The 24225-nt window shown below is 39.0% G+C and overlaps 1 protein-coding gene across 2 annotated transcripts in view; it reads right to left on the bottom strand.

The window, feature by feature from the left end:
- Positions 1-24225, bottom strand: part of TRAPPC9 (trafficking protein particle complex 9) — a 562867-nt gene that overhangs the window by 519524 nt on the left and 19118 nt on the right. Inside the window, exons 2-8 of one of the 2 annotated variants that reach the window (XM_009285082.2) lie at positions 22346-22491; positions 19611-19739; positions 14993-15019; positions 13472-13593; positions 10871-10996; positions 3304-3520; positions 1419-1562 (exon numbers count right to left, since the gene is read on the bottom strand). In XM_009285082.2, coding sequence (XP_009283357.1) covers positions 1419-1562; positions 3304-3520; positions 10871-10996; positions 13472-13593; positions 14993-15019; positions 19611-19739; positions 22346-22491 — 911 coding nt within the window. The remainder of the gene's footprint in view (positions 1-1418; positions 1563-3303; positions 3521-10870; positions 10997-13471; positions 13594-14992; positions 15020-19610; positions 19740-22345; positions 22492-24225) is intronic. The other variant, XM_019473612.1, reaches the window with a different exon arrangement.

The following is a 24225-nucleotide window of genomic DNA, read 5'->3' as shown; positions in this document are numbered from 1 at the left end:
TGAGCGAGCGGCTGTGTGGTGCTCAGTTGCTGACTGAGGTTAAACCACGACAGTAGTAGAAGAGCTTAAAGCCTTGTCTTCAGCCAAACCTCCCATACATAAATCAAGAAAGCTTCATTAGAAGTCCAGGAAAATCCAAGGACCTTTTGACAGCAAATAAGATCTACAGACAGAAAGATAATTTATTCCAGTTTATCAGTTCCTCTCAGTTCCTCTCCTTCCTCCACTACTGATTTGAGCCACTAAACAGAGGGGATTCACTGGCAGGCAAAGACTTAAAGCTTGCCAGCAAAGTTCTTTGCTGCAGGAGTCACCAAGGAGAGACATTTGGCCATTACTAAAGGAGAAAAGAGGGGAAAAAAACCTCGATCATTTTACTCCCATCCTCTTTATCATAAACAAAGGCATAACTGAAAAGTATGCACCTTTTACCTAGCTTACTGTGAAACAAAAACATTTTTAAAACCTTTCATCACTAATTCTGTCTCATTATTCTGGGTGATAAATAAATCTGTCTGAAACATTTTTCCTAAAAAACATAATACAAACATAACATTTGTCACCTTTTTGCTTTTCCAGGTGATTTTGTAAGTGCTACATGCCCACACCCCCCCCAAAAGGGTCCTCACACATATCATTACCATTTCTGAAAATCATCCACACACACATTCATTCCATTGTCATCCACTGTCAAATTTAATAAATCCCACTGAAATTTATTGCTGAATTTAAAAACAACCCACAAACTGAAAGAAACCACAGAAACTTATCTTACTTCTAGAAACTTAAGCCTACTGTCCTAGTTAAATACTGTTGAATTCAATTCCATCATGTTCAGCTGCTACAAGTTTATTGTCTCAAACACAGGGACAAGGATCGTGCCTACTCCCTTAGATGACTTCTGTATCCAGACTATTAATGTTTCATCAGAAAACATCTCTCATCAGAAAACTCATTGTAGATTCACTCTGAACTACAGTACACTCTTCTGAGTTTACTTTTCAGCCTCAATTCCTCTCAATCTCTTCATTAACAGCACTTATGAAGGCTTGAAGGCTGCTAGTATTTTCAAATACTACTACTTTTTTAATCCACACACAAATTAAGCCCTCTGATCATATTCCTAATATTTACCAAGGAAATAGAGCATTAGGCTTGAGGCAGTCAATCTACAGATGGAAAACATTTAAGACAGTTTTATTTTAGATACTACACATCAAGGTCGGAACACTGTAATATTTAAAACTAGTAACACTGTATACGTGATTGATTACCGTCAATTACTCATGCATACACAGAATTCCCTAACTTCTGTGCTCTCTATTACTTCTTAAATTAAATATACTTCAAAACAAAGTCACATTATTTGACTGTAGGACAGAGAAAGTGCAGATATCTCATTTTTTTAAAAATCATACCTTGATCAGAAAGAAAATCCAGCATGGTCTGGAGAAGGAAAGACAGATGCCTGACACATAGAGCAGGATTGCCCATTCTTCTGGAAGCATATACTAGCTCATGAAGCAAACGCATCTGTACTGCAGCCCATCCTCTATGAGTTCCTATAAAGTAAGCAGTCATTTTATTTTTAATGTGTGAAATAATGTTCTTATCAAGCAGTACTTACAGTTTACAGTGATCTTTCCATATGTCTCTGAAAAAGCCATTTTAGGGGTAAAATCTGACAAAGCGCTTCAATGCAACATAAAGGTAACTTAAAAATGAAAGATAAACACCAATCATCATTTTTTTTTGTAATCGTCAGTTTTTGCAGAACTTCTACAACCTCTTCTCCCAACACAGTCCCATCCCAGTCTTCTCCTTTTCCATCATAGCCCACAGCATATTTTTTCCAGTACATCCCCTCTTCCAAGACAATTTGTATCTTTCTGTCTAGTCCACTTGCCATTTTCTGCCTCCTTTCACATACCATTTCTTTCGGTGACTGCTAAAATCACACCAGTTTAAAAAAAAAACCACTAAGCATCCACACATACAGCAGGTTGTCTACATGCCTGTTTCATCAATGGAAATCACAAATGCAGCTAAGACAGCGTGGAAAATACCATGTAGTGGCTGGTCAGCTGAGTATTTCCGTGTTCTCCATTGACTGAATTGAATTCCACATATGGAAACACCTAAACTTACAAGACAACTTCAAACTGAAATCCCAACAATAGACAGTCAATGTACTCTCACAAAAGGGAGAAGACTCTTCCAGCTGCTGTTCATTCATATTTCAACCAGTTCAGAGTTTTCTTACTGGTGAACCCCACCTCCTTTCCATCAGCCCATTGCTTGCTGCTCCGCTCCTGCAGCTACAACATTTAGTGAATGGTCCCCAAAAATGCTACTATACAAAAATAATGCAAGTTGTTGGGCTACATGGAAAGGTTTACTCAAAAGGAGTTCCCAAGCAGCATATTAGCTGTTTCTTCCTTTAGAGGCAAAACGCAGCACAGTATATTAAACTAAAGAGAACTTTTAAAATTATTACTTTATATACAGTTTTAGATAACATCAATAGAATCGTTCAAACATAGCTTACCTAAAGAAGAGCAGCAAGCAGCATACAGCTTGCAGGAAGTGAACACAGTATTTAACAGCTACAAGAATAGGCATGTGTTCTTACGGGCTGGTTTTGCATTGGTTTTTAATAGATGCAACAAAAGTAATTCAAACTATATATAGCATCTAAAAACTGTTGAAATGTCTTAACCAAATGCTAGTCTTACAGACAGTATCACTCTGATCTAATTTGTGGACAAATATGACATATTTGAACCTACAGATAATAGATATAATTACATTATATGCACATACGTATGTGTGTCTATATACAAAAATATGTAAAAGAATCTTTCATTCTTCGATTATAAGATCAAATAACAACAAATACCAAAAGAAATACAATTTCTGATACACAAGTTGGAGGCACCTTAATTGAAAAAATACTCAAAAATAAAATATGACCTTTTTTGTACTGAGAAGTGTATAATAAAAAACAAAAGACATTTTTGAAACAGAGTAGAAATTAAGCTCTTATAAATAAAACGTAATTATTTGCTGCAAACAGAGGAATACAGCAACACATTCAGCAGTAGCTCGCAGAAATTTTAAATTATTGAAAGCAACACTAACAAAAAGTGAATGTACCATTCTGAAGAACTGCTCTATTTGCCACAATTAGTTTCAAATAGGTAAAGGATTTTGGTTTTATTTGAAATCTCTCAAGGAAATTAGTTACAGAAAGCCAGTTGAGTGACCTAGGATTCAAATCCATACTTTCCCAGAGACACTTACCTTTGCTAAAATCTTTAGGATCCAATGATAAGCTATAGCCAGGGAGAGTTTCCAAAAGCAGTTTATAGCAGGCCCTCCACCCAGGCTCTGGGATGCTAGGTGCAGCGCACTGCATTGCTGCTATACGCTTGAAAAAAGCAGACTTTCGGTGAAAACCAATACGTTCATAGAGCTCAGAAAGAATGCTGTAACGCTGGATTTTTTCTTCTTCTGAAAGCTGAAATTTAAAGGGAAAAGAGAAAAGGTTTGCTTTTAATCAAATAAAACTTTAAAGCATCTATCTGATTAAAAAAAAAACAGGAGGAAAAAAAATGTAGTAGACATCTCCAACACTACAGAAGGGCCAGTGATTTTGCATAGAGCCAGTCACGACAGCTTCTGCTACGAGGAAAACTTAAGCTTGCTTGAAGTTCAACAGTTAACAAGAGCAGCAAAGATAGATTTCTTTATCAAATTTATTTGTCAGTAGAACTAACAAGTAAATAGTCAATAACAGCTAAACAGCTCGGTATTTTATGGAAGATATTTAGCATGATATTCATGTGCATAATAAGAACACAAAAATACACCACTTCCAATATCTATTGATTTACCAAGTTAAGTGTTTTCATCCCTTTAAGAAAAAACCTAATTATTAATCTTGAAATCTCAAGCTATGGAAGCAAGGAAACTACTGTCTCGATTTTTATGTGTGTCTGATCTTGTAAACCACAAAATATTTATTCCATGGTACTATAATACAGACTGCCAACTAGTGAGGAAAAATTTAGTGAGAGCCCCATTAGGCTTAAAGTTGAAACAAACTTGATAAGGAACTACCAACATGTGCTTCTTTAGCTTATCAATATATTGGTACAAGTCCCAAGTAACCATTCTTTCCCCTCTGCTTTGAATGACAATCTTGCTATGAAATCAGACAGCCAAGAAGAAACTGCCACAGAAACTCTGGAAGCTACCAACTACTTCAAGTCTACACCCCAGTAACAAGCAGTATTGAGTTCTGAAGGTGGACCAATGCTGACACCTAGTGCACAATAGCTGGCATGCACAACCAAAAGCAATACAAAATATTTTAAATTACTTTAAAGCTGCTAACACGTTTTGCAAAGGCGTTTAAAATGACAAGCTTCATACAAAAATAGCACTAGAGGACAGAAACAGCGTTTCTGCAACTCATTCTTCAAAACTGGAAGTATCAATCAGTGGATTCTGTGCGTTTAACTTCAGATACTTAAAGCCTTGGAAAGTCAAAAGAAGATGGTAGCCACACTGGTTAACTTTTAAAGAAATAATTAGGTATTATAAACGAAGCTTCAAAACATCTTTTAGTCACTTAAATCCTAATACAATGACAAAAAAAAATAGTCTGTTTTCAAAAGTTACTTTTTAATTTAATTTAATTTTAGACATAGGGATATGAGAGACCTCAAAGAAGCCTAGAGTTTTCAGAAGGCAGCATGACTTTATCTGATAGTTCAAATCTTAGTACCTCAGGATATGAAGAGACACAGACAGATAGACTAGCAGATCATTTTAGAAAGTTACAGAAAATTTGTGAAGACGAAGTTGCTATTTCCCTCAGAACTGACAACACAAGACAATGCTCAATGCAAAAATACCGCCCATCCACATAAAAGACCAATCCCTGTAACAAGAGTTGTAAAAAGGCGATTGCACCAAGCTGAAAACTTTCATGAATCAATGCAGCTGGAAAGAACACGAGGCACAAAAGAAAATACAGAACAATCTGAAACCAGTTTATCAGAATCCCCAAAAGCTATCATTCAGAAAGAACATGAGGTGTCAGATTAAGGTTACCTACTTTAGTAGGGAAAAAAAGCTACTCCATTTCCCCCCCCTCCCCCCCCCCCCCCCCCCCCCCTTTATGTCATTTTTAAAAAGCTAACACAATAAAAAAATACGGCAGCAGAATTAGAAAGGGCATGAGCACATGATCACGTACGGAAGTTAGAAAAGCTTAAAAAAGAACTATTCAAAGGTATTCCTTGAATACATAATACTGTCAATGTTCACACACCTATGGAAACTAAATTTTTAAGATGAGAAGAAACAGGGTCATGCTATCTAGGTAAACATGGGCGCTTACTAAAAATTGGAACAACTATCAGAGAGGCAACAGATTCTCAGAAAGTTTTATTTTTCTCATATCTGAGTAAGTTTTTAACACTGCTATCTAACCTGTTGCATAATGATTGCCCACAAAGTTACTGAAGTATTTTTTGCAGTTGCAGGAAACTGTTTTTTCATTGCAACAAAGACAGCAAAATTGCATTTTCCCTGAGCACAAATAGTTACATGTTACCACCCAGTGATGTAAAATTTAAAATAAATAAATAAATCCCACACAGATACTCCAGGTAATTAATTGTGGGAAGACTGCAGTAGGCATTCTGCAGACCATTAGTGCAGCATTCACAAACACCGCTCCTGACCTTACAAATTTATAAAAGCTTAAGACCTATCAAGTGGCTGTGAAATAGCCAACACCTGAAGCACAGTCTCTTTTCCATCTGGTTAATTTTCATTTAACAGTTATAAAGTTAGCAATTGCACCTGTAAAGGCTGTAGTTCACTGTCCGAGCAACTGAGCCAGTTTTTTCACAGGCTTGTTTTAAGACAGGCTTTCAAGAGGGTAGGTTTTTATTTGTTTTTTAATTATTCCTTACTATATTAAAATTCTACAATCTCACTTTCTTTGTAATTACATGTTACAATTTATTTCTCATATTCCTCATAACTGGATGCAAAGATAAGTTCATTACCCTGCAGCTCTCCTACAATCAAAAAACACCAATTACATGTTACTAGATGGGGCAGGAGATTGAATATATGGAAAGAAACCAGTTTTCCTGTTTATCAGAGGCATACACTTTAGCCTGTCAGGTATTTTTTCTGCTGTCAAATATTGGTTGTGCTGATGTTCTATCTACCTGCAAGAGAAAAACACTGTCCTACAGTTTGTTTCCCTAACCTATCACAGGATGACTCCTTTGAGTTAGTCCAAATTACAAATATAACTATTATCTGCTTCCATGCCATATACAGTAAATCTTGAAGAGCTGTAAATATAATTCCCAGCCATACCCCTCTTTATGGTAAATACATTCCTCAACACTGGAAAGATTATCTTACTCATGTTTCTCATAATAATGCTTTCTAGAAACACTTCCACCCAAGAAAATGACAAAGTAGTAGATGTGCAGTTACGAGCTAGATGAATGTCATCCTTGATTGAAATCAATAAAGGTAAAGAATGGTTCACAGCTCAGCAGTGGGCCTCAATGCCCAAATAATCAATATTGTCAAGGTGTTGGTTTGTTTTTTTTTAAAGCAACCTTATACTGAACTTCTACAGTGGCATAATGATAATAGCAGATATAGCTGACATCAGGAAATGAACAAGTGATCATTAGGTATACAAGCTACAGCAGAAGATTCAGTGGAAAAGACCCAACCCAAACTATTAATATGATTTAAAAAAAAAAAAATAAAAAAGTCAGTGAATATCAATATCACTTGAGAAGAAAAATGATCGTGCTCCTTAGTACCCAATTTAACATATCTTTTTTTTCTAGAACACGTCTACTGAGTACCATCATCATCTAGTTTGATCTCCCATGTTGTGCAAACGATGAGTTACACTCAGTGATACAGAATCATCATAGAACAGCCAAGGTTGGCAGGGACCTCGAAAGATCCTCTGGTCGAACATTTCATGGGAAAGGGAGTCTAGATAAGATCATCTAGCACCCTGTGCAGTAGCATCTTGAAAACCTCCAGCAATGCAGACTCCACCATGTCCCTGGGGAGGTTGTGCCAGTGAATGATTGTTCTTACTGAAAAAATTTTTTTTTCCTTATACTGAAATGAAACCTCTCCCAGTGCAACTTGTACCCATTGCCCTTTGTCTTCTTCATGTGGCTCCTTGTGAGGAAAGAGCCTCTGTCCTCTTTGTAGCTACCCTTTAAGTACTGGAATACTGTGATGAGATCCCCCCTGAGCCTTCTCATCTCCAGGGAGAAAAAGACCTAATTCCTTCAGTCTTTCCTTCCTCATCAGGCAGGTTCTCCAGCCCTTCGATCATCTTCGTTGCACTCCTTCGGACCCTCTCCAGTCTGTCCGTACCTTTCCTGATACTGTGGGGATCAGAACTGGACACAGTACTCCAGGTGCAGCTTTACAAACGCTGAGTAGAGTGGGCTGATCACATCTCTGTCTCTGCTAGCAATGCCCCTGCGGATGCAGCCCAGGATCCGATTTGCCTTTGTTGTCAGCAGCGCGCTGCTGACTCCTGTTCAGCTTGTTGTCCACTGGGACACCCAGATCCCTTTCAGAAAAGTTGCTGCCCAGCCGTACAGAGATCCTAGCCTGTACTGGGCTCTTTCGTTATGTCGTCCCAGATGCAGGCCTTTGCACTCATCTTTGTTAAACCTTATACAGTTCTTGCTAGCCCACTCTTCCAGCCTGTCCAGGTCCCTCTGTAAAATGGCTCTCCCTTCTGATGGGTCCACCTCACCACCCAGTTTGGTGTCATTATCAATCCCATCATCCAGATCATTTTTGAAGATGTTGAACAGGCCAGTATTGATCCCTGTGGGACTGTGATGGGTGGACTCAACCCCTTAACCAAAAACCAGCAGTGCTTTGGTACAGGCTCCAAAGGAGGCAAAGGCCTGAGCCATAGCCAGGCCAAGAAATCCTCTAGTTTCAATCTGTTCTCTGAAAACCCACAAAGAAGCAGAGTGACACAGTGAGCATTGATGCACATGAGCTTGGAACACCAATCATGGCGATTAACACATGAATAGTGGGTGGCTTTTCTAAGACTCATTTACCAAGGAACGAAGTAAGTTGTGGGTACAAGGAGCCTCATGCCTACCTTTCCATCACACGTGATTTGACTACGAGCCAACCACTTTATCCCATAAATATGACAGCCTAAGTGAGCCGCCTTTGAGCTCTCCCTGTTAGGCAGCATAGCTGCATGGCAGTGATCTTCCCTTGAGCTGGGACGCCTCTCAAGGTTGCTCCTCGAGGCAGAGAAACCTTTTACCAACAGCAGATCTTTGGATAAGTCCAATTTGAGCTCTCCCTGAATTGCAGCTGGACTGCACACCAGGTGACTCTTCCCTTGAGTAAGGACATCTCTCAAGGTCTGAGATTCCTTACCCGAGACTAAAAGATCCTTTCTTGCCCAAGGCGGAGAGATCCCTTACTCAAGACAGATGCTCGGTAAGTGACTGATAGCATGCTGAATTAATATTAATGAAACATTACTAATCCATGTAGCTACTCAACATTATTATAAACTTTGTATAGATAATTCCATTAGATATAAACTGTTGTCCAAGTCTGAGACTAAGATCGGACCTAGATGCACCTAGGCTCCATAAGGAGTTTAGAAAGCAAGGGGGTCCTCTCTGAACCTCGTGACAACGGGAGGGTCCTCCTTACCCTTTTGCATCTCCGGTCTCTGTGTGAATCATTCTAACTCGATTCTAACTCAATTTTCCTTTGTATGTTTCTTCCATGCAGTAATTAATAAGGTGAACCTTGCCATCAAACTTATTGAACCTTGGCAAACCCCTGTTAAACTTTGTTAAATTCCATCGAATTCATTGACCCCAATAAAACACATTGCTGCTTCTCTCTTTTGAGTGAGGTGCATTCCACTCATTCACGACAGGGACCCCACTTGTGACAGCCTGCCAGCCCGAGTAAAAGCCTTTGATCACCACTCTCTGAGTGCGGCCTGTTAGCCAACTTCCTACCCATCTTGCACCCATCCAGTCTGGATCTTGCCAGTTTGTTCAGGAGAAGGCTGTGGGAAACAGTGTCACTTTGCTGCAGGTTGCTAGATGATACCTGCATTAACCCCCTAAATTCTGACTGAGCTACAACAAAAATACATAATATACCTGATTTTTATTTCAAGGTTATCCAGACAGTGGGACATCTGGCATTTATAGAATATATTTTACATAGTGTGACAATGCACACTGAGGCATGCTTTACATGCACAAAGATTTATTTGCGGGGTCAATAGCTGATGGCATACATCAAGTTCAAAGTTCCTTTAGAGGAAAAACAAAGCAGAGAGAAAGAGACAAGCCAGCTAGGAAGAAAAGCAGTAGGGCCCCCAGAACACGCTTCTCTGGTTCTCTCCAACACAGCAAGCGATAAAAACGATGATGCCTTCTCACCACACTTTTTCACTAGATGTGTTTCATCAGGACCCACTCAAACTCTTAGTTGTTTCTATTTGGGACACTATTAGAGCTGGCTGGGGCAAGCTTTCATCAGGGCACGTGTTGCATGCTGACTAGCTGCCAAGCTTTGTGCTTGTGTATTATTAGGTAATACTTATCAGCTATTTAAATGACACATATATTTTGCCATTCACTAAGTCCTATTTTTTTCCTCTAATATAAAGTGGAAGTTGCAACATCAGTGGTGTCAGGGAGGAGACCAGGTGATTCTCACAATGACAGTAATTGCTTCTGTAAGAAAAACAACATAACAACAATTTTGGAGTTTGCAGGCCACGAGAATAACAGTGCAAGAACAACAAGGGAAGAATACTGCCACAGCAGCTTACATGAAAGGCTACAGAGCTGCCAGTGAAAGACAGACTACAGACTTAAAGAGAAGGCCCTTAGCACTGCAAGGATTACAGCAGTCAAGGTACTCTGCGACAAAATTGATGATTTTTATGATAGCTTATCAATTAATTATTTTCTTGTTTATGTTGAGTTAGAAAATTGACTCCACAGAAAGGATTCTCCACAAATGAAAGACAGTATTCTGCTTCCCTCATAAATTTGCTGTCCCAATCTGGGCTTAATAAGCTCAATGGTGTGGACTTAAAATTGCTAGTCTTACCAAGATGTAATGAGCAGAAAAGGAAAAACGGTAAGAAACCTAACAGCTTTTTATGAATTCTTTCAACCACAGCAGTCTCTCTGTAACCAGTGACACCAAGCTTGAGACACCGATAAAGTGTTAGTCTTATTCTGTGGTGGTACTGAGCATTTTTCTCACGGTTCCAAACACTGATTTTCTCCTCCAAATTCCTTTCTGATTTGGCCTAACCAAGACTTCACACTACACAACAAAAATTCAATTGATGAACAACACTAGTCAGACTCAAGCTCACTTTGCAACAGGTCATTCCTGATTTGCTCACAGTTTCATTGAACAAGATACAATCAAGAAGAAAAAAAAAATCCATTGCAGATTTCTCCCAAGGAGCTATTTTTCCCTAGTACAACATCACAATACAACAACAATGGGATTTTTTTTCTTCACAACGGAGAATAACCAATGGAGTCTCTAATCTCAAACTAAGTCCTCGTGTTTTCAGATGAAGTCTGAATACCTTTTAAACCAGACTCACAGATGTGAAAATCCTCAGAAGTCAAGTCCTAGTGAGAAGGAAGGCAGTGATGCAGAAAAGAACCTGGAGTCTCCTGAATCTAAGTAACTTTCACACTTCACTTTCACTCTCAAACGAGAAGAGAAAAAAAACTGGACTTTCCGCACTAACCTGACGAAGGTTGATATAAACTGCATTCTGAAGAAACTCAGAGGCTTCCATGCTCCTTTTCTGTATTGCAAGGACTCTCACTGCCTTCACACAGGCTTCCAGTTCAATCACACCAGCATTCTTGTACTTGGAGAGAGAAAGTTAAAATAATATTGAAGTATCGCACCTCTTAAGATTTTATAAGTATTTCTGCTCAATACATAAACCAGCTGTCACATCTTCCAAACCCAGCGATTCCTCAGTGCTAGTGACTATACTGTTAAATTAACAACATATGCCCAAGTGAAAATTAAGGTGTCATCTAAAATGTTATTATGCAAAACAACAGTTTTCAGCCTCTTCACTCACTTTTCTTATTTTGAGACACAGCACAGCTTCAGTCTGAGAGTTCAGACGAGGAGAAAAGTTGGAAATGTTAATATCATTTTGGATAACCTCAGATATATATATATGGTGGGTGTGGGTGGTGTGTCTTCCACAAAGACACTGTAATAGGTATGTAAGCAAAAGGTCAGTTTTACAGTAATTCTTCACCACCTAAAACTGTTCTATCACGATAAACGAAGAATTAATTTTGCCTTTCTACTTATTACAAAGTACATTATGTAGCACAGGAAGCTGTAGCAACAGAACTTTAGTTTTACTGCATCAATTTTCTCTTTAGTTAAAACAGTATCACTGAAGACAAGTGAATTACAAACCATTCTGAGTTTTCTAATATCTATTTACAAAACATTTTCTGTAAATGACTTTCAGTTACAGTATTCAGCTTGCTTAAGAAAGGCAGGAGACAAATTAGGTGTGCATTGATCAGTTTGAGCTCTGACAACAAACACAGGCAATTTTCTAGACAAACAATCTGACCTAGTTATTTCCTCAAACAATACTGATAATGGATATTTGAGTTGGCCTATCTCCTGCTGAAGTTAAACTCTGTTCAGGCATTTATCACGTTTGAAATCTAATGGGGGAAATAAAGCTTAGAACAAAATGCAAGAGTTACTCCACCAAAGCAGTTACCTGTTCCTCTCTTGTGCATTTATATCAACAAAAACAAATCACTGCAGATTGAATCCATTTTAGAAGATGCTACAAAAGTTTCTTAAGCTCAGCGATAACAAAAAAATACGTAGAAAGTGCTGATTCCTCAGCATTAGAGCTAGGAGTTACTCTATATGTAGGTCTTAGACAAAAGGTAACTATGCTTGTCTTGAACAGTTACAGATCAGTCCCAAGACAAAGCTCTTAGTTATCTGCAAGTGAAGCTGCACTGAAGCATAGTTATTACTTGCTGAGAGCATAATGTATATTATTATAATCAAAACATAAATATCCTGCCCTAAGTCCAACAAAGTCCAATAATTTTATATTTCTAAGAAATCATACTCTTTCTAGATGAGCAACTTACCCTTAAGGTAACATAAAAAGCTGAATGCATACTTGAGAATTATCGTTATATTGATTGATTCAAATTTATTGGAAACTATCCCCAAAACTATCACATTTCATTGCTTCTGATCATAAATTAACTCATGCACACCATGTATCATGTTTCATTTGAAGAGTCTCCCTTCAACACAGACGTGGAAATGCCATATCATATTTACAGAGCTTAGTCTAAAGATACTTTCAATATCAAACAAGAGAGATACTTGAAGTTAAAAAGTTAAAAAGCATAAATAACTACACTGCAATACCATTAAAGTTATCTTTAATGTTGATGTGGATACTGAGCTACTATTGTCACAGTATGAAATCCTTTTTTTTCTCTCCATATTATGAATGCAAACATTAAGCTACCTTACTATCTTACGTTCTGAGCATTCGCACAAAAATCTAAAAAAATGCTCCAGTAGAGCTGAAAACTGTTTAATTTTTGTAAATCCTCTTTTAAGAATATTTGTCCTCCACATTTCCTCCATAACCCCCTACCTCTCCGCATGCTCTAAATATTAGCCTCCCTGAACAATCCTGTAAAATCATAACCATCATCAGCAACCTCTTCATAAACTCTTGAATTCCCCAGAGATCATTCCAGCAGGCACAGTAAATAAGCATTCAGCTTACACAATGCATAAAAGCATGGTGCTGATAACGCCAAGGTTGCAGGTCCTGAATAACATGCTTTAACTTTTAGTCAGCCTTGAATTGGTCAGGCAGTTGGACTAGATGATCATTGTAGGTCCCTTCCAACTGAAATAGTCTATTCTATTCTATTACTGGTGTATGTATTAAGGACCATAAACATATGTAATAGTTAACAAACCTTAAAATATCTAGCGCTTTTACTTAGAGTGCTTTAAAAGCCAAACTTAAAAATATAAGACAACTAATCCAAAACCTCTAGGTACTAGGAGGCCCAGTAAATAGCTTACTCAGCACACAGCTGGTTTAGGTGTTGTCTTTGGCCAAAGTTCTGAGATTCCCAGACTCTAAACCAAGCACTTAGTTCAGCAGTATAAATTATTCCTATTTATTCCATTATCGTACGTTTTACAAACTTTATTGCACATGCTTTAGAAGATCGTCTGAAACCAAAACCACAGCAGTTCATTATTCACAAGAATTTCAGTGAAGTTTCTTAAAAATAAGTAGGATTACCTTGCCATAGTAAGAAATGGCTTCTTTATATTTGTCTATGATATCTTCAGGACTAAGGCAATTCTTGGCACGTCCTATCTCAGAACTGGTATCTGCATTTATACCGTTTGAAGTCAGTGCACCTAGAACAGAACAGGGTAAGAAATGAGCAGAAGGACTTTTAGCAAACACTAAGTATCTAAGAAGAAAACTAGGATATGCTGTAGGTTTGACCAAAGCATACACAAAGAATACTTGCCCTACCTAGAGAGAAATCATGCCCTACCTACAAAACACTAGTTCTGTTTTACTATGCTATTTTCAAGAGTGCAAATGAAAAATGGATTCAATCATAAACCAGCAAACAGGAAATAATCTTTCACTTAGTAAAAAACAAATATATTCATAGTCTTTTACACTTAGATCTGAGTATTTAGACTATGAATAAAATATTATGCTGCTAAAATTACATTACAGCCACATCTGAATATGCAATTTTAATCTTTGAGTTATTCCTTGTTCTACTTAAAAATTGTATTTCTAAAGCACACCTAAGAAAAAAAAAATGCAATGTTTTTATAAACTAATTATTAGAACAGTGACCTTCTCCAATCACTTAAAACAAATACTTCTCTTCCCTATGCCTAATCACAGAAAAACAAGTGTTACATTGTAACAAAGGCCACCAAATCTGAGCCTTCCAAATTAAAAAAAAAAAAATACCTGAGGCTCAGACAAAACAGTAAGAAATTGCTTTTCTTATATAAGAAAGAAGGTGAGAGACAGAAGGAGTCTTAACATACATAAACGATAAGAATCGAAAATAGAAGCAGATTTTATTGCAGAGTTAACGTAATAAAATTGAAAACATACATCAAACGTTTGGCAAGGCTCTATACCTTTTTAAATCTTACTTAATCTGTAGGATTACATGCCTGAATTTATACAGTAATTAATTTCTCCAAGAGTTTTCTCTACTAAGATGGCAAAGAAACCTTTGTGTTTCAGAGCTGAACCTAACTCTCAATAGACAGTTAAAAAATACTGTGAAAGATAGTTTCTACTCCCTCTATATAGTCAGAAATATGTTACTTCACATGCTCAAATGCTAAAGCATCTTTTACATGTTTGTCAACCTTAAAGAATCATACTAAGCACATCTGTAGATTAACACCTTAGGGGGTTTATGGAAGTTAAGTGCAAAATCTTTGTTAGTGATGATTGAAAGAATACCATGACACTACAAGACTACATGCAACCATTCAGGTTTGTCGGTTAAAAGAAAATTTTAAAAGTCCTCACTACTCATGAGAAGAAACAATCTTGATTAGAATTTACAGGGGCACAATCATGGAACTACATCATTTATTTTGTGCCAGTTACCCTTCAGTCAAGTCTTGCTTCCTCAAGATTTATAGCCAAAAACTGAAGCATCAGGAATCAGTACTAGTTTTGGCAAGTGGCAGTAACTATCTATACAAATGCAAAACAAATGCAAGTAATAAAAAGAAGACTTTTGAAACATGCATGAAAGTAATGTACCTGGATCAATGAGAACTTCTTGTGCCCCTAAAAGGAGGAACAAAAATGATTTTTTTTTTCAGCCTCAAATATAGCCAACAAAATAAGCTCTTACAGTGTTTTATAACTAACATCAGTCTTGAACAAAATTATAAGATTAGGATCATCATTGCTATTTTGAAGGACTACCAATTATAATTCAAGTAGTCACCGTATGTTAAATCTCATTTTGTTAAAAAACAAATGTAAAAATCCTGTACATTTGCAATGAATTCTAAGACATCAAGAAGAATCAAAGAATTTTCAGTGTATAATTTAAAGCCATATCCTTTTTCTCCTTCTTCTTTATTCTTGTTTTAGTTGGCAGGTTTCCGTCACAATCCACTTACTATATTTTAATATCAGGTCCTACAGTGCTTAAATCTCCTTGTGGAAGCTCATTTAATCTACACAATACTCTAGAATAACATTTTCAAGTAATTGTACCCCTTTCAATTGTCATTAATTTCACTCCATCAAATTTTCTGAATAATTGAGTCATGCCAATCCAACAAGCCAGATTGTCTACATAAAATAGTTGCCAAGAGTATTGCAAAGTTGGATCACCAGATACGTAACACCTTGTTGCCCTAAGCTTTGATTAAACATGGCAATGAAATTGTTAAGATCAAGGGCTAAGCAGTCAAAAAACAATTGCTTTATGAGCGAGACAGGACCTCCCTTCAGTTGATTTGCTCAGACTCCAGACTAGTAAAGCAGAGGTTTAGAGCAAGATCAGAAAGATACTCCAACACTTCACTCAGGTGTCCTAATTCTTCTTGGGAAAGAGGAAGGTCAGGCAACAGAATTAAGAGCTTAGCACTTCAAACAAATAAAATACAATAGAGGAACCCAAAACAGCTAGTAAGCTAAACATAAAGCAATCTAAACTCAGCTTATTCAACATACAAGTCACATAGCCAACAGACCATGGCCAGGTTCCTGGCCAACAGGAACTAAGCAATTAAAAATCTTTTTTTACACTGAACGCTTTAGAGACAAATCCAGCCGTTCAAGGGGACACAGCCTAAAGCTCTCCCCCTACAAACAGAAGATTTTAGGAACGTGAGAAATCACACTTCTTTAAAACATCAAAGCTTCCTTTTCACAATCGGCAAGACACTGCAGTCCAAGGGCTCATGGCAATGACCAAGAAAGAAACCTGTCTTTGGAGCAGGCAAGATTCCTTGTCTTCTTCTATCAGACAAGTGCTTCCATCGACAAGTACTTTAAACACTACATTATCAACTAATTCTCTTCTGAATGAACTATTCCTATCAAAAGAGTTTCAAAAGAAGTTGAAGGGTACGCCAACAAAAAAAAACAGACAATATTCTGATGGTTACAGATAGGTATAAAATGTATTGTGATTCTGCTTAGTAGGAAAAAAAAAACCCTTTAACACTGCCCTCTTAAGCTTCTGCTCTATATTATACAAAGAGAGATGATATTAATGCTTCTCTTTCCAAAGATGCTTCTATACAAATCAGACACCACAACATTTCTGGAGCAGCCAGGTCCTGTGCTATAGCCTAAAAATGCCAAATGGTGGAAATCACAGGAGATTCAAGAGAAAGATGTTTCTCTTGACCGGGTCTGGGCACAAAGGCAGTACCAAGAAACCCCATCCTGTCAAGGCTGAAGTACAGGCACAAGAAGAGGTGCAATTCCAGGCACATCAGGAAGCAATAAAGGTAACTCTCACATCTATGTGCCTCAAAAGTAGGCACGAATTGAATGTCAGTTCCAAGTATGGCATTTCTTGATTTGCGCAGAATTTGGAAACCCCTTTTGTTTCTGGCTTTATCCTACAGAAAGATACACTGGGATTTGCTCCGCAGATGAAATACTGTGCTCACAAAATTAATTATAACAAAGCAGACTATAAACAAAGGTGCAGTTTGAAAAGATTTTAAATGAAAGGCACTGCAGAGTCAAAAAAAGGTATTGAAAAGAAACTTTCAGAAAACCTTGTAGGAAAAAGACATCACAACAATAGCTGTTTGGCTAGACAGAGTTCAGCAGTTCAGCTCTCAAAACATTAAGAGATCATAACTAGAGTTAGGGAACAATATCTAACAGACCATGAAGTAACATTTCATCTGGAAGGGGTGACAAAAAACCTGTAATCAGTTTTTCTTCACACAAAAGTCCTTTGAAAAACCTTGTCATATGAAACTAAAACATTTTTAAAATACGACCATGCTAACAAGTCTGCAAACAGGACTTTGAATTAGAAGACAACTTATATAGAGAAGCAGCAATAATATACCCAAAATATATTTTATTCAATTATTCTGATAGCTGACTTATTTGTTACCTTGTTCAGTAACAAGGAGTACCCATTACAAACAGATTGCAATACCTACTGTTAAATATTTGTTGAAAAGTGGAAAAAGGTTAATAACAGTGTGAAATTATACCATAACAGACAACATAAAATGCACTCATAGGTCATGCGACCAAACACACAGATTTTAATGACTAGATATTATATGAAAAATTAGTATTCTCTCATGAAATAAGGTGATTTTACTATCATAATTATCTGGCGTCAACGTACACAGTTTGTAATAAAGATAATACAAAGCAAATGTTTACTAGGTTGTGACATAGATGAATAGAGATGGGTGGTTGGTTTTTTTTAGATGAAGGAATTCATTTTGATCACATTGCACACAAGAGTACTTAACACCAGCACTTAAACCCAGCTTCTGTTTGCTTCAGTACTGTGTAAGAACCCGAGTATACACACAGAAACAGCTGTGCTGAGTTAGACCAAAGGCCCATCTAGCTTATAATAATCAACACATTCTTCTTTCACTACCCTAGCCAGCCTCTCCTGGAAGTCGTAGAAACTTTCAGGAGCCTTAACACCGTGTGGCAAGCGTTAAAAGCTCATCTCCACAAACACAAAGGAGCGCAGAGGAACAGTGACAATCACCTGAACCCCAATAACTTCATCAGAGCCAACAGAGCTGTCCAGGGGTGAAATCCATCAAGATCAGTTAACATGAGCAGCTCTCTGGATCACCTTACAGACAGACTGTGGGGGGTTACTGCCTGCAGGGATATGGGGCTCATTATAGGATACAGGGAAAGAACATCTTGGGATTTTACAAGATTTCTTATGGGATGTGTAGGGGACAAACCAAAGACAAGGAAAAGGAGGCTTCAAGGCAGTTTAGGGAACAAGCATGGAAAAATAGAGGGATAAGGGGAGTGCATGTGTGTGGGGGGGGGGGTGTCTAAGTACCAACAACTGGAATGGGTCTCGGAGGCTTGTAGGCCCAGGTGCCAGTAACTGGTGCAATCCAGTGGCCAGCTACTGGATAGACTGAGTGACTAAAACCAGCTACTGGATGGATCCATACTACTAACAGGCTTTCATCCTGATCAGCCAGAGAGGGGAGCAGGATCAGGCTGTTAGTGCTGTCTGTGTTTATATGAGTGCTGTGTTTTCTGTCTATGTTGGTTTGTGTGGCTGCATGTATATACATTTTGTGTGTGTGTGCCTGTATGCCTTTTGGGAATGCATGCTCAGCCTCATGACTGGCTGGACCTGAGGACATGGAGTTGCAGCAGCCTTGCCTCTATCACGCTACCAAGTCTGGTAACTCCTAATGAGAAGGAGTTCCACGTCATACCTATACAGTGGATGAAGAATAATCCCTTTCATTTGCTTTTCCATCTGCTAGCTCTATTTGATGCCCTTCAGTTCTTCTATCAGAAGAAACACTGAACCTCTGATCTCTATCCATCCTCTTCCACAACGTTCACCATATTACAGAGCTCTCTCATATTTCTCCTGAGCCATCTCTTTTGCAAAACTGATGAGTCCTAGGCTATTCAGTTATTCTTTGTACAGAGACCATACCAAGATCATCTTTGTCGCCAATCTGCAACTCCTTCCAGTAGAAAAATGGGAGATAGGGAACCTGAACACCCTTTTGAGATGGAAAACTGAAATGGCATACAGTATTCCAGATGCAGGTGAACCGCAGACTTAATGATAGTTTCTATTTTTTTCTGTTACTCTCCTAATAATTTCTAAAATATTTTAAGCAGACCATTTCTCAAAGAATGTCTACCATATCAATGTTAATACAATCCTCATATTAGTTATGCCATCTGAAAGTTTAGAAAAAGTATACTAAATCTTAAAAATTATGTTGGTTTATTGGTATTTAGTTAACCAAATCTATTTATTGAATATTGACTTTAGAATAGCAAAACACCTCTGAATAAATGTACCTAACTTATTCTTCTTAATATGTGCAGCTCTGCCACATATGTACTTTATGAAAACTGTCTGCATCTCCTCCAGCAAAATTCAAACTAATGCAGACATTATTAACAATCAGATGAAGAGATCAAAAGCTTTGCAACTCTATGCAAAGCACGCATGTCAACATTAACGCCAAAACAGTAGAAAAGTCATTAATGTAAAAGTCTTAAAAACAAATACAATTCTCCCCTCCCACCCCCCTCCTGCAGTTTATCCTGTCATCGGTATAATTTTACAGAGTTAGGAGGTAGGGAAGAAGTTTTCAGATGCTCAGTGGTGGCAAACAGAATAAAAACAAAATCCCATCCTTACCTGGTCTGTGCCTGTTGCCTGCCTCAGCAGAAAGAGAACCTCCTTGTGCCCTGCGAGATCCAACTTTACCTCCAGTACCACCTGGATAATGATAGATGACTGATGCTGAGCATAACCCCTCAAGAGCAGCTGTAGAGTAAAGAAAAAAGCCAACAGATTAGTAGAGATACTTGCAAGAAGTGAGGTACCATGTAGCAAAGTCTATTTACACAAACACAAAGTATGCCTCAAATTGGAGACCTAGTGACAAAGGTCATGGAAAAGCCTGAGATACTCAATGTCCTTTTTATGTCTTTTTTCACTGGTAAGGTTTACGCTCAGACCTCCCAGGTCCCCAAGCCTAGCAGAATCTGTTGGAGTATGCACTAGCCACAGTAGAGGAAGACAGACATACAAAGCACTTAATCCAGTCGGACACAAATCCACAAAACCAGGTAAGATGCATCCATGGATGCCAAGAGAGCTGGCCAATGTGAGACCACTCTTATCACCTCCAACAGGTCATGCCAATTGGGGGAGGTTTCTAACAACTGGACAAAGAGAAATATCATACCCTTCTTCAAGAAGGAAGTACCGGGGTCTACAGGCAGATCAACATCAGCTCCCTGGAAAGGCTATAAAGAAATCCTTCTGGAAGCCAGTTCCAAGCATGTGAAGGACAAAAAGGTGACTGGGAATAGCACACATTGATTTACTGAGGATAAATCAGTCCTTGGCAACCTCACTGTCTCCTATGATGAGATGATTAGCTCAGTGGACAAAGAACAGCAGTGGATGTTGTATATTTCGACTTTCACAAGACCTTTGGACATGGTCTCCCATAGCACGCTTATAGCCAAATTGATGAAATAAGATTTAGATAGCTGGCCTATAAAGTAGGTGGAAAATAGGCTGGACAGCCAGGCTCGAAGGATTGTGACCAGCAGTACAAAGTCCAAATGGTTGCCCGTTACTAGTGGTGTCCCTCAGGGATGAATACTGGGGACAATACGCTAATGTCTTCATTAACAGCCTGGATGATTGCATAGAGCACTCCCAGAAAATTCCTGGGTGATACAAAATTGGGGGGAACAGTAGGGCAGGCCTTCAACACAGAGAGAACTTGACAGGCTGGAGATATGGGCCGACAGGAGTTCAAGAAAGGCTCAAGCATCTCAGATGGGATAAGCCTATGCAGCAGTGCAGCCTGGGAGCTGACTGGCTGGAAAGCAGCTTTGCAGAAAAGGACCTGGGGGTCCTAGTAGACAAGAAGTTAACAGTAGTTAGCAGTAGGCCCTTGCAACAAAGGTGGCCAACTGCATACTGGGCATACTGGGCTGTAACAGCCACAGTGTAGCCAGCAAGCGGAGAGAAGCAATTATTCCCCTCTATTCTGCATCTGAGAGACCATATTTGGAGCAATGTGTCCAGCTTTGGGCTCCCCAGTACTAGAAAGACATTAACATCGCAAAGCAAGTCCAGTGGAAGGCCATCAAAACAGTCAGGGGGCTGGAGCCCATGACATATGAGAAGCAGAGTGAACTGGGTTTGTTTGGCCTTAAAGAACAAGAGGCTAAGGGGAGATCTTATTGCTGCCTTTAAACACCCAGTGGGAAGGTACAAAAGAGATGGAGTCAGATGCTTCTCAGAGGTGCAGTGATTGGATGAGGGTCAATGCAAGTTGACACAGGAAATTCTGCTTTAATGTAGGAACAATTTACGTTTTGTTGTTGGGTTTTTTCAACCTACAAGCAGCAAAACATTAGAACAGGTTGCTCAGAAATTGTAGAACTTCCATCCTTAAATATACCTAAAACGCAACTGGACAGGTCCCTGAACAACCTGATTTAACTGGATGTGATATGAGCAAGAAGATCAGACTTGGGGACCTCCAGAGGTCACTTCCAATCCAAATTATTCTGTAAGTATAATTTGGTAGTCCAACAGATGGGCCTTAAAATATTTTTGTGCTGTGCACAAGGAGAAAAGTTCTCCTTTCCTGCTTGAAGAATCCTGAGCCATTTAACCTTTTGGAAGAGTAGAAGGAAAGAAGTGGAAGGTCAGAAGGTGTTAAGGTTTTCATAATACATAACCTACAGAGCCATTAGGAAGCTAAATGGATTTCCAAGTAGAATGAGAAAGCTAAAAGCAGAACTGGAGACAGCAATTGTCCTGAAAGGGTATGAAATTGAGAAGCAGAAATTGTGCTCAAAGTTCACTTGTAAATCCAATAAATACAAAAAAAGCAGGGATGAAAAAAAGAAAAGGAAAGGATGAATGAAAAGGCAGGGGAAAAAAGTGAAGCCTAGGACCTAACATGAAAGGAAGGAAGTTATGCCAGTGGAAGTTAAACACTTGTGGCTACGGTAGATGTAAAGGCTGAAATCTTTTCCTAACAGTCCATGGTAGATACTCACAGGAAAGATTTTTAAAATATCTGTACAATCCACTGAAAAAAACCGAACACTTTCCAAAGAATCATTAAAAAGTCAGATGCAGTTTGTTTTTTTTTTTAAGTACATGCTTTATTACAGTAACACATTTTATGTTGCAGGTTTTCTTAAACACATTTCTTTCTCATGTCTTATTAACTAATTTTTATTTCAACTTAATTATTAGTCACACCTGATATTCAGATTTTGATCACCAAAATCATTCCTACTTTTCACAATAGAGAAGGAAAGTTATAGAAGATAGTTCGATTTACTTGGTTTTAGCAACTAATTATTTGATTCACTATTACCACTTAATCCTACCTCCAAGCCACAGAAAGTCATTCACAGATCGCAGAAGTTCCACCGCCATGTGATAATGCACCAAGGAATCTTGTAACATGCCAGCTTGTAAACACAAGTCACCAACATGTTTCCGCATCCGGCCTTGACAACGCTTCTTATAGTGTCTGCAAAATAACAGGCACAATTTACAGTTATTCACTGGAAACACTTATTTGAGGTAATAAACACCTAAATTCTCAATTCTCTTTCCTCCTTAATAGTAGATCAACACTCATTTACTCTCTTTCTCTGAGCAAACATCCAGTATGAATTCTAACCAGCATAATATACAAAAGTAAAAGAACCAAAAACTTGAGGATATATTGAAAAAAAGCAATGCATCACGTATTTTGGCTACATAGCATTTACACATAGAGTCAGAAAGTTAAAAGACTGCACTTCAGAGCACTTTAATGACCTTGTCACAAATGAAATAAACAGAATCATAGAATCGCCCAGGTTGGAAGGAACCTCGAAAGATCATCTGGTCCAAGCTTTCATGGGAAGGGGAGCCTAGATGAAATAATCTAGCACCCTGTCCAGTCACATCTTAAAAACCTCCAAAGCAAGGTTCTTGTAGCCCTCAATGGGTATTTGGCTGCCTTTCCACAGCTAGTATGCTTCTTTTTTGCTTTTAAGTACACCCAAAAGCTCATTGTTAAGCCAGGGTGGTCTCTTGTTCTGCCTTCTTCCTTTCCCTTGGTAGGGAATGGACTGTTCTTGTGCTTCCAGGAGGCTGTTCTTGAATAACTCCCAGGACACACAAGCTCCTTTGCCGTCCATGGATGCTTCCCATGGAATCCCTCGCATCTGTATGTAAGCCATGTATTGATCTGCATGATGCACCATCGACTTCTGCCTGCACCCCTATCTCTGACTGGCAAAACAGAGAAGAAAAATCACTTGCGCACCTTTCCCTTTCACTTGTGCCCCCAGGGCTCTGAAGTCCTGCTTGTTTTGCTTTACCATGTCATTGGTGCCCACATGGAAAAGAAGTAGAGGACAGTAGTCTGTGCTTTTAACCAGCTGCGGCAGTCATCTCCCTCTGACATCCCAGATCTTGGCTCCTAGCAAGCAGCAAACCTCCCTTGACTGTATACCAGGCTGGCAGATAGGTGCCTCGGCGCCTCTCAACAATCACACATTACTAGCACTCGCCATGTCCTTTTGCAGCTTTTACAATGTGCTGCTGGTGCGGCTTCTCCCTGTGAATTTTGCTCATGGGTTTTGTCTGCTGCCAAGGTTTCATACCTATTGCTGGTTGGTACACAAAAGGAAGGGGATTGAAGTGATACCCTGTTCCTATGGGTCATAAGAGACCATGGTGCTTCCTGCTCCAAGGTGCTGTTACTTTGTTGTTGAAGTGCTTTGTCCAGCAGTCTCTGGAGGTCAGTGCCACGGGGCCCTAGTACTTCTTGCAAAGTCTCAAATAATACTCTATTTCTTGTTCATCCTCCTTCATACAGCATAACCTGCTAACTTCCCCCTGCAGCTCTTCCACCCACTGCCTGAGTGACCCCACCAGAGCACACCTTGCACAGGTGGAGCTTCCACCCTCCTCCACCCAGGAGGCAGGGGTGCAGTCTTTGCAGCCCTCCACCTGGACAGCAGCTGCCCTGATAGCAAGCTCTGTCTGGGTGGCTGCCTCTGCTCATCCTGGGCTTGCCTGGCAAGGTGGCCGATTCCTGTCTGCTGCAGAGAACAGCCCTTGCCTGGTCTCTACCACCATGCTTCTGCCAACCTCAAAGCCCTTCTAATTCCCTGGAGACCTCAAGCTGCTGGGTAGGCTTGCACAGCATCAGCTAGCTGGGGCGACCGTCGGGACAGCAGGCTAAGCGTGCGGGTGAGCAGAGGAAGGA

This window comes from Aptenodytes forsteri, unplaced genomic scaffold (assembly GCF_000699145.1).
Source record: "Aptenodytes forsteri isolate BGI_AS27 unplaced genomic scaffold, ASM69914v1 Scaffold182, whole genome shotgun sequence".
Classification (NCBI taxonomy): Eukaryota; Metazoa; Chordata; class Aves; order Sphenisciformes; family Spheniscidae; genus Aptenodytes; species Aptenodytes forsteri.
This window is presented reverse-complemented; position numbering and strand designations above follow the sequence as displayed.